We start from the raw sequence: 9453 nt of genomic DNA, 5'->3' as shown, positions 1-9453 counted from the left end.
AAACCGGAACTTTAATAGTTAATATCTTTTCTTGCTGTTTTTCCCTTCTCCTCTCTCCCCCCCCCCCCACCACCACTCTTCCACTCCCCCTCTTTTTCTCTTGCTGATGGACTCCTCTTTTTTTATTTTCACACTCCACCATCCCCTTCTTTTTTTCCTCACTATCTCTCTCTCAGGCTGTTAAAACTCTCTCTTTCACTGCATTCTCTCTTTCCATCTCTCCTTCAGTCCCCACCCCCCCTCCCTCTTCTCTCTTTCTGTCTTTCTCTTTTCTTTGACCTCATCTTTTCTTATGCTTTGCTTTCCCTCCCCCAGTTCCTCTCTTCCTCCTTTTTCCTGCATTCTCTTCTTCTCTCGCCCTCCCCCACCTCTTTTCTCTCTGTCGCTCTCTTTTTCTATTTCTCTTCCATTCACCCCCCTTCCCTTCCCTTTACTCTTTATACCTCTCTGTCTCAGTCCCCCTCCCTCTTCCTCTTATCCCCCCCATGTCTGTCTCCCTCCCTCCCTCTCTTTCCAAACTGCTTTTCTTTCTCATTTTCTTTCTTTTGTCACTGTTTTTTTGTGTGTGTGTGTGTGTATGTGTGTGCACACTGGTTCTCAGACATCGCATGGGCGTCTTGCAGCTTAATTTATTTGAGATGCGCAAATAAATAGACCTGTAGAACTCCTCCCGGGAAACATTTCAGCATATCTCACTCACTGTCTGTCTGACACTGACAGACACACCTCCAGTGAGCCGGTGATTAGAGATCACTCTGTGTGTGTTTGTGTATGTGTGTGTGTGTGTGTGGCATGAAACATGCTATCATCTCTTAAGCGAAGAGAGGACGTATGTGTGTTGAGAAGTGAGCTGTTGTTAGTATGAAATATGTTTGTTGAGGGGCCAAGCCTTATGTGCGTGAGAAAGAGAGATAGTGAATGCGCGAGAGAGAGCAAAAGAAAGAAAGAAAGAAAGAAAGAAAGAAAGAAAGAGAAAAGAGAAAGGGTTGGGGGAGTGTGAGGAAGGGAGGGCAGAGAGATGGAAAGAAAGTAAGAAAGAAAGAAAGAGAAATAAATAAAGAAAGAAAGAATGGAAGAAACAGGTTTGTGTGTGTATGTGTGTGAGAGAGGCAGGCACAGTCAGTTCTGATAACAGCAACAGTAGGAGGAGGATGAGCTTGGCTCCGCCCCCTTTGCTTCTTCCAGATATAAATAGGAGCTGGTGTTTTTTGCTCCTCTCACTTCACTTGAAGGATGAGGTCCCTGAAACACCTCAAACATCACACCAGGAGTAATGTGGTGAGTGCTCAACCCAAACATACATGCTGCATGAAGCGGCTTGTGTTGATATATTGAATGGAATTGTTGGTTAATTGTGGTGTTAAAGTTTGCAACTTTAAACTGGGGAAATGAAATAACTTTTTTCTCTCACACAGAAAACTGCAAGAGTGCAATTTATACTTTAACCTTTCTCTCTTTTTCAGTCTAGCTTCATGTTCTCTGCCTCCAATTCAGTATGTTTCTCCTGTTTTCTATATCTCACATTCACTCACTCACTCACTCTCTCTCTCTCACACACACACACACACACACACACACACGCACACACACAAACAGGTTCATTCTGTCTTTACACCAGCTAGTGTTTTTTTTTTTTTTATCTATTTTTATATTCACTTCAGCTCTTCTCATACAGTCACGGCTGCTATCTTACCAGACTCTCCCTTTCATTTGTCTTTCTGTCTTAACACTCTCTCATTTCTCACCCTCATCTTTTCTCTCTCTTTCTGTCTCCTTCTTAGTTTCAGTCTTTCACTCCCCACAACCCCTCCCTCTCTCTTTATCTCTGTGTTGTACTCTCTCTCACTCACTCAGTTTCTTTCCTTCTCTCATCCCCTGCCGCCCCTCCTGCCCCCTCCTCTTTTCCTCTCACTCTTTCTTTATCTCTCTTTATCTTTCTTTTTTCTCACTCCTCTCCCTCACCCAGTCTCCCAGTCTATCTCTCATCCCCCGGTCCCCCCCTTCCCTCTCTCTTCCTTCTTTCACTTGCTTCCTCAATCCCCCTGTTTCTGCACTCACTCGCTCTTTTTTTCTGTCTGTTTCTCCCTCACTCTGTCTGACTGCTTTAAAAGCAGTAATTATAAATGACATGGTTATCAGGGCATCCAGGTTCCCTTTCTCATTTCTTGTTCCCTCTCTCTCTCTCTCTCTGCCCTCACCCACTTCTCTTTTTCTTACCCTGTCTCTTCTTGTCTGTCTCTCTTCCTCTGTTTAACAGCTGTCAGTCTCTCCCTCCCTCTTTACCTTGTGTATGCTTGTTTTTGCTTAAGCTTAAATCTGTATTGTGTAGCTTTCTTTTTTCAAGAACAAATCAAGGTACCAGCTCGTTAGAGGTGATAATGTGTGTTAACGACTTTCTGACAACACATACATTTACTTGTGTGCACATGGCAGTGATTTTTGCATTTTAGTACTCTAGAACACAGGTTCAGGTTCCTCTTAATTAATCCATACATCAGCCTCAAAGAACAATTTTTCTTTTATACGTGCTGCATGTAACTGGATCACATTGGCTTTAGGCAATCTGTGAAGTCTGCATATTGACTAGACTTTCTGGTACATCTAAATCTTCACTGTCCATCCTTTTCATAGTAAGCAGTGGCAGTGCTTGACCTCACAGGAAATGCTGTGGATAGTCCACGGATGTAGGCTTCCCGCTCGGACCCAGACACGCTTTGTGCTCTGTGTTCATTTAAAAACTGTAAAGGAAGGAAGCATGGCGCTCGAACAGATCTGTCTTATCTCTTCTATCTAAAGCAATCTCTGGTGGACACAAAGGCAATGCATTGTCAGGCTGTGTCTCTTGCTTACTGCTGTGAAAATATGAAAAATTATATATTTATGTTTTTAGAGAGAATTTTCACTATTATATAAAGGAACAATTCTAAACAAAATATTGCTGCCATGTTGCCAAAAATTGCCTGTAATTTATTTAATTTCTAAAGTAAATCCACAAACACTATTTAAAGTGTTATTACTACTTATTTGTTGCCCCGCATCAGTCAGCTTTGTGGTTCTGACACATGTAGATGTGATGCTATTGCACTGACTCCATTGCTATTGTAGCGACACTGTTGCCATGACAGCCTTAGCCAGACTTTGTTGCTACGACTGTATTGTATTGACACTTGCAATGGCAGATTTACTCTACATTGATTCTGATTTTATGAAGTATTGCTAAGACCTGTTGTTTTCTCCATTGACAGGAAGAGCAGGAAGTTTCTCTGGTTCGCTGCTATTCTAAAGTGATGGAGCATGCAGTGGATGTCGGTACTCAGACTGACCCAGTGGTGGTCCTGTCCCTGGCCCAGGCTGCTGTGCTGGGACTCATATCACAGAATGAAATCTTCGGAGCCACAATTGCCCCAAATGGTTTCTACACAGGAGAGGGATGTGAAGGCCCCACTCCTCCCGCAGACTCAATGGAGTATGAATGTGCAGATCAGCTTATTGGAGCCAATGGAGACTATCTGTCTGAGCCTCAGGGGGAGAACAGGAGGCCAGTAGGGCTCTACAGGGCAGAATGCAGGCGTCCAGGGCCCTGTGGGAGGATCAAGAGGTCCTTGAGTGAAGGAGAACCAGAGGAGTCCACAGAGAGGTCTCTGGGTACACAGAGTCAGGTTAAAGGAGAGAGGCCTGAGTTCTCTAGCCCATGTTATCTCTCGAATCCCCAGCAAACTGACAATGATCCAGAAGTTTTGGACCTAACGCCTCAAAGAGTGCCAATGAAAGAAGAGCAGTGTAACAAAGGCTACCCTGAGTCCTCGAGGGAGTCAGCCAGCCAACAGGTTGACTCTGACACTCAGACGCAAGCCCACCAAAGCCCTGTGGGGCATGGAAAAGCTTTGGTGGAGTCCTCTGAGGAAGGACAGGGAAAGGAGGAGGAACAGGAAGAAGAGGAGGGGGAAGTGGAGGAGAGAGCACTGAACCTGAAAACCACAGAGGAGGATGTGAGCCCAGCAATGAGGCGCTACTATGAGTCCAGTGTGATGGCGTATGAGGCTGCTGAGATGGGCCTACCGGGAGACTATGAGGAGGCTGGCCAGACCATGATGTGGACGGAGGGTGAAAACTCCTTGGGTAGACGAATGCAGATCGACCGCCTAGATATTAATGTGCAAATCGACGAATCATACTGTGTGGATGTGGGTGAAGGCCTGAAACGCTGGAAGTGCCGCATGTGCGAGAAGTCTTACACTTCGAAGTATAACTTGGTTACGCACATCCTTGGTCACAATGGCATCAAACCACATGAGTGTCTGCATTGTGGAAAGCTCTTCAAGCAGCCCAGCCACCTTCAGACGCATCTGCTAACACACCAGGGGACCCGGCCACACAAGTGCACTGTCTGCAAGAAGGCCTTTACCCAGACAAGTCACCTTAAACGGCACATGTTGCAGCATAGCGACGTCAAGCCTTACAGCTGCCGCTTCTGCGGCCGAGGATTTGCATACCCCAGTGAGCTACGTACTCATGAGACAAAGCACGAGAGCGGCCACTGTCATGTCTGCACACAGTGTGGCATGGAGTTCCCCACTCACGCCCACCTCAAGCGCCACCAGGTCAGCCACCAGGGCCCGACGACTTTTCAGTGCACCGAATGTCACAAGTCCTTTGCCTACCGTAGCCAGCTCCAGAACCATCTGATGAAGCACCAGAATGTGCGTCCCTATGTCTGCTCGGAGTGCGGCATGGAGTTCGTGCAGATCCACCACCTGAAGCAGCACATGCTTACACACAAGGTACTGACACAGCAGGCCCTCGAACACAAGGTACTTAAACCTCATTAGTTTTCGTAATCTTCCTGCAACCATCCTGTTAGACATGACTCCCCAGTGACTTTCAGATCCAGACCCCACCTACATTTCCCACCACTATATGTTCCATAAAACTGTAGGTTAATGTATCATCTTCAGTTGTGTCTCGGGTATTGCCACAACAAGTTTCTGTGTAAATGGAGCCGTCTCTGTCAGTCCCTTCCAGCCATCCAATCCGCCTCCTACCCTGCCTTTAACTCATCCCATTTCCATGTCCCTTGCACTAGTATGGAGCTATTTGTTTTGTGTGTGCTTTGTGCAGTGAAGTGTCTCACAAGCTGATACTTCCTCCTTTCATTTCTCACTCTCCATGAGTATGATTCATCTCGTCATGACTGCAGTGTCAGTAAACAGAATGCGTCACAGGTCAGCAGGGTTATAAACAAAAAAACACATCGGCAGTTAGTCATTTCTTCAGTGTTTACATCAACAGTTGTGTAGTTTGAACATTGTTGTTAGATTTATTGCTATTAGAGTTAAAGATTGTCAGTCCTACATCTGAACACTAGATGTTTCCTGTACACTATATGGCCAAAAGTTAGTGGACACCTGAACATTGCTTCAGTATGTGGTTTATAAATCCCAGTAATAGGAAGTTGGTCATTCCTAAATCTGCTGGAAAGGCTTTCTACAAGATGTGGGAATGCAAACAGGAAATTGATCCCATTCAGACGCAAACAGATCAGGCACTGATCTTGAGGTGATGTGGCCTGGTCAAAGTTGCCATTCTAATTTGCCTCAACAGAGATTATTAGGGTTCTTGTCTGTGTTTTGTGTGTGTGTGTGTGTGTGTGTAGGCTAGTCGAGTTCTTCCACATCGGACTCAGTACCGTGTATTTATTGACCTGTGCAAGAATAATATGGCCCTCCCCAAACTATTACCTCAAAGTTGGAAGCACATAATTCTCTAGAACTGTCCTCACTGAAATTAAGGGGCCAAACTAAAGGGGTAGCCCACACATTTATGTCCATTTAGTGTAGATTCATTGCAGTTTATCTTATCACATTCTTAAATGGAAAGAGTGTTTCTGTGTGTTACGACAGCAGTATTCCCTTGATACACTGGAAGTGTTCATTGAATAATCAAATTGTTAAGGCGAGAGAATGTTTAACCCTCTTCATTTGTTAATGTTTTAGCTTGGTGGAGCATCTGAGCTTGCACTGCACTGCATACACAAATCTATTTACCCTGCAGCATTGCGATAACAACAGTGAATAAAGTATGTGTGTGTGAATTTGTTGCTCTGTATTATAGATTCAAGTGAGCAAGCAAGACAGGCACCCTACTGATGGATTCAGCTGCGCTTATGACAACTAACCACTTTTCCTCATTCGGTTGATGCCAGTGATAAATCATTTTTCCACCCGCTCTCAAAAACTAATAAAAAAAAAGTCTACCACTAATTACAAAAGTTACTTTTAAAGTGATGGTCACAATGGAATCATCTGTAAAATATATTGCTGTTGTCTTTCTCTCTCAGGGTATGAAGGAATACAAATGTGATGTTTGTTCTCGCGAATTCACTCTGCCTGCCAACCTGAAGCGACATATGCTGATTCACACCAGTGTGCGCCCTTTCCAGTGCCACGTCTGCTTCAAGACCTTTGTTCAGAAGCAGACTCTTAAAACACACATGATTGTCCACTTGCCTGTGAAACCTTTTAAGTGCAAGGTAGGTACAAAAAAATCTTTCATGCTAGCATAACCCTGCTGGAGTCCTCCAGACAGTCTGTATTTTTCTGCCTGATATAGCTGTGCATTATAGACCTCTAATAGTTCCCGAATTGGTTTCTGAAGGTGTGCGGGAAATCCTTCAACAGAATGTATAACCTGCTGGGTCACATGCACCTTCATGCCGGTAGCAAACCCTTCAAGTGTCCTTACTGCTCCAGCAAGTTCAATTTGAAGGGCAACTTGAGTCGTCACATGAAGGTGAAACATGGAATCCTGGACACCTCAACTGAAGGACAAGGTAACAATATGCAAATTTGACATCAGATTATACTTACTTGTGACTCTTGCTGTTCTCAATGTTAAAGAAAATGAGAAATGACAACACTGGTATAGCCTAGAGGTTTATAGAACTGTTTTACTCCGCCTCTCTGTGGCCTTATAGGGCGGAAGTAAGTTCAGATGCTTGTATGAGTTTGCTAGTCTATGTATGTCCTCCAAGTGTAAAGAAGAATACCAAGACTTTTTATATACATTTGACTGATTCAAAGGTTTTTTTCAATGATTTCATTTCACTGAATGATAAAGTATCATTATGAAGTATAACCCTCTGTTACGTTGTGTGTATATTCACGTTGTGTGTATATTGAAAAATCTAAAAGTGTTAAAGATAATTGTGCTATTAGCCAGGCTTATATATGTGTGTCTCCATTTCCTTCCTCAGATGCTCTGCCTGATGTTCAGGGTCAGGAAGATTATGAGGAAGAAAGCTTTGATTACAGTGAGAGGGAGAATCTAGCCAGCAACAATGCACAAGATTTGGCGAAACTCGCCAAAATGAGCTACTACAACTACACTAAGGTTGCTGCGCGCTACAACACAACTTAAGCAGCTGACTGAGACACTAAAATATGGTTTAAGAGGAAAAATGACTGTAGTGGTCATTTCTGTAGTACTCTTGGCTCTGACATGAGTCACTGAGGAAATAGCCATCATGAAGTGGATGTGCACTGGAAGCCATTTTGGCTCTGTGAAACAAGTGATAGCAGACTGAAACCCCATTTTAACAATGTCATTTCACATTAGAAACCATCCTGAAGAATAAAGGACTGTGTATGTAGATGCTATTCTTTATTTTTAAGTTTCACTTTTGCCCCTCAACAAGCAGTTCTTGAGAAGGATGTCATTTAAAAGTCACTTTCAATGGTGCAGTGAAACAATATGCAAAGATATAAGAAGGCACTTAATCTATACAGACAACACACACAGCTCTTTAAAACAGAGACAAACAAGATCTAAGGCATGGGTTAGTTCACCCCAAAAAAGGAATAGTTTGTCCTCATTTACTCACCTTTATGATGATAACCAAAAGTTTGCTGGTAACCACTAACATCCATAGTATTTATTTGTATTTTTTCCATACTATGGAAGTCAGTGGCTACCAGCAACTGTTTGGTTATCAACATTCTTCAAAATATCGTTTGTTCAACAGAAGAAAGAGATTCGTACAGGAACAATGAGTGTGAGTAAATGTTGAAAAAAAGGCCAATTTTTCCGGGTGAACTCTCCCTCCAATTTTGTTGGTGGTTTTACTGTCCAGCAAGTTAGATACCACTTTATAGGACTTAACCAAAGCTGACCAAGTGCAAATAGTTCTCATTACATGCCAACTTTCCCAGCATTTAGTTGATAAGCATACTGTGACTTTTTGTAAAGATTATTTTTCAACAGTTTGTGGTTTTCGATTTTTGTAGTTGCTCACAGTGGATTGATTGAACTCGTGTTATGGATTTTCAGTGATTTATATATATATATATATATATATATATATATATTTTTTTTTTTTAAGCCAGACCATGGCATTTGATCACTGTATGGCCTTCTGGATATTTTTTGTTTTTACATTATTGCAAATAGTATTTATTGCTCAATGTTCTTGGCATTCATTAGTGTAAATACATTGCCAGTGCTCCAGATGAACGGACTTTATTTCAAGTTAAAAATTATAGAAGCTAAGTCATGGGTTTAGTTCAATTTGAGTGTAATTGCATTATTTACCCAAGAGCATTGTTTGGTCCATTTTCTCTAAAATACAAGAATCTGCTATCTAAATTACGTATTTTTTCCATCTTTAGTTTGATGAATGTAATAATACAAAGTAAGATTTGTCCCTTTAAAGCATTCAATATTTTACAGAGCCATGCATCAGCCAAAAAATAAAAATTAAATATTTCATATTCATAAATATCAGAAATGTCTTATTAGCTTGCAGTTTATTCTTTGGTGTACTACGTACTAGCTAACCATGTGGGCTAAATTAATTTCATTTTTAAAATGTGGTAATCTTCTAGCATCAGTTTTTTGGTGTGGCTTAAATGACCTTCCAAACCTCATCCAATTTAACATCCATTTTAATCTCTTTGGACATTAAAACCTTGTAACGTGCACTGCATATTCCACAAAGTCACCAATACTGGTTGAATTTTGACAAGGATGCCCTAAAAACACTGGATAAAAATATTAACTGCCCTTGTGTGTGCAAGAGAGTGTCTCATCCATCATTCCTGTGCAGAGCTCAGGAGTGATGAATGACAGTCGGCCGATGTGACAGGGCTTGAGACCCAGCAGAGAATGATTGGGGAAATTCACCATGTGTTCTCTATCTAGCTAGGCAACTCATTTTAATGTGTAACATAAGATTTGGTGCATTTTTATTGTTTTAACTGGTTGTGTCCTTGCATTTTGGGCAGTTAGCTCTAAGCTAGGCAGGATTTTTAGTTTTGTATAAGCTTTTAATTCTTTTGTTGCACACTGATGTGAATATGATGTTGATAAATGTTAAACGTTGTGCTATGGACATGATTATAAATTAATAAATTTATTTACCTTTAAACGTGTGGAGTGTGTGTGTGTATACTGTGATGA

At 42.1% G+C, this 9453-nt stretch overlaps 1 protein-coding gene across 2 annotated transcripts; it reads left to right on the top strand.

Annotated features, from left to right (window-relative positions):
* The first annotated feature begins 1124 nt into the window (after positions 1-1124).
* LOC132156078 (zinc finger protein 710-like) lies at positions 1125-8321 on the top strand. Of its 2 annotated transcripts, none has more exons than XM_059564916.1 (5): positions 1125-1278; positions 3246-4781; positions 6338-6529; positions 6655-6829; positions 7253-8321. In XM_059564916.1, the coding sequence occupies exons 1-5, from the start codon at positions 1234-1236 to the stop codon at positions 7414-7416; spliced, it is 2112 nt and encodes a 703-aa protein (XP_059420899.1). In that variant the 5' UTR covers positions 1125-1233; the 3' UTR covers positions 7417-8321. The 2 variants fall into 2 exon arrangements, with proteins under 2 accessions (XP_059420899.1, XP_059420898.1); XM_059564915.1 differs by having other exon boundaries at positions 3246-4811.
* Positions 8322-9453: the final 1132 nt, after the last annotated feature.

This window comes from Carassius carassius, chromosome 13 (genome assembly GCF_963082965.1).
Source record: "Carassius carassius chromosome 13, fCarCar2.1, whole genome shotgun sequence".
NCBI classification, from domain to species: domain Eukaryota; kingdom Metazoa; phylum Chordata; class Actinopteri; order Cypriniformes; family Cyprinidae; genus Carassius; species Carassius carassius.
The sequence above is the reverse complement of the archived record's forward strand: the minus strand, read 5'-3'. Positions and strand labels throughout refer to the sequence as shown.

What these genes read in the sequence shown, in the direction of transcription:
- LOC132156078 (XM_059564915.1), top strand. Translation starts at nt 1,234, where the DNA reads ATGAGGTCCCTGAAACACCTCAAACATCACACCAGGAGTAATGTG. An exon ending in TGAAACCTTTTAAGTGCAAG is followed by an intron (nt 6,530 to 6,654) that starts GTAGGTACAAAA and finishes TGGTTTCTGAAG; the next exon opens with GTGTGCGGGAAATCCTTCAA. An exon ending in CACCTCAACTGAAGGACAAG is followed by an intron (nt 6,830 to 7,252) that starts GTAACAATATGC and finishes TTCCTTCCTCAG; the next exon opens with ATGCTCTGCCTGATGTTCAG.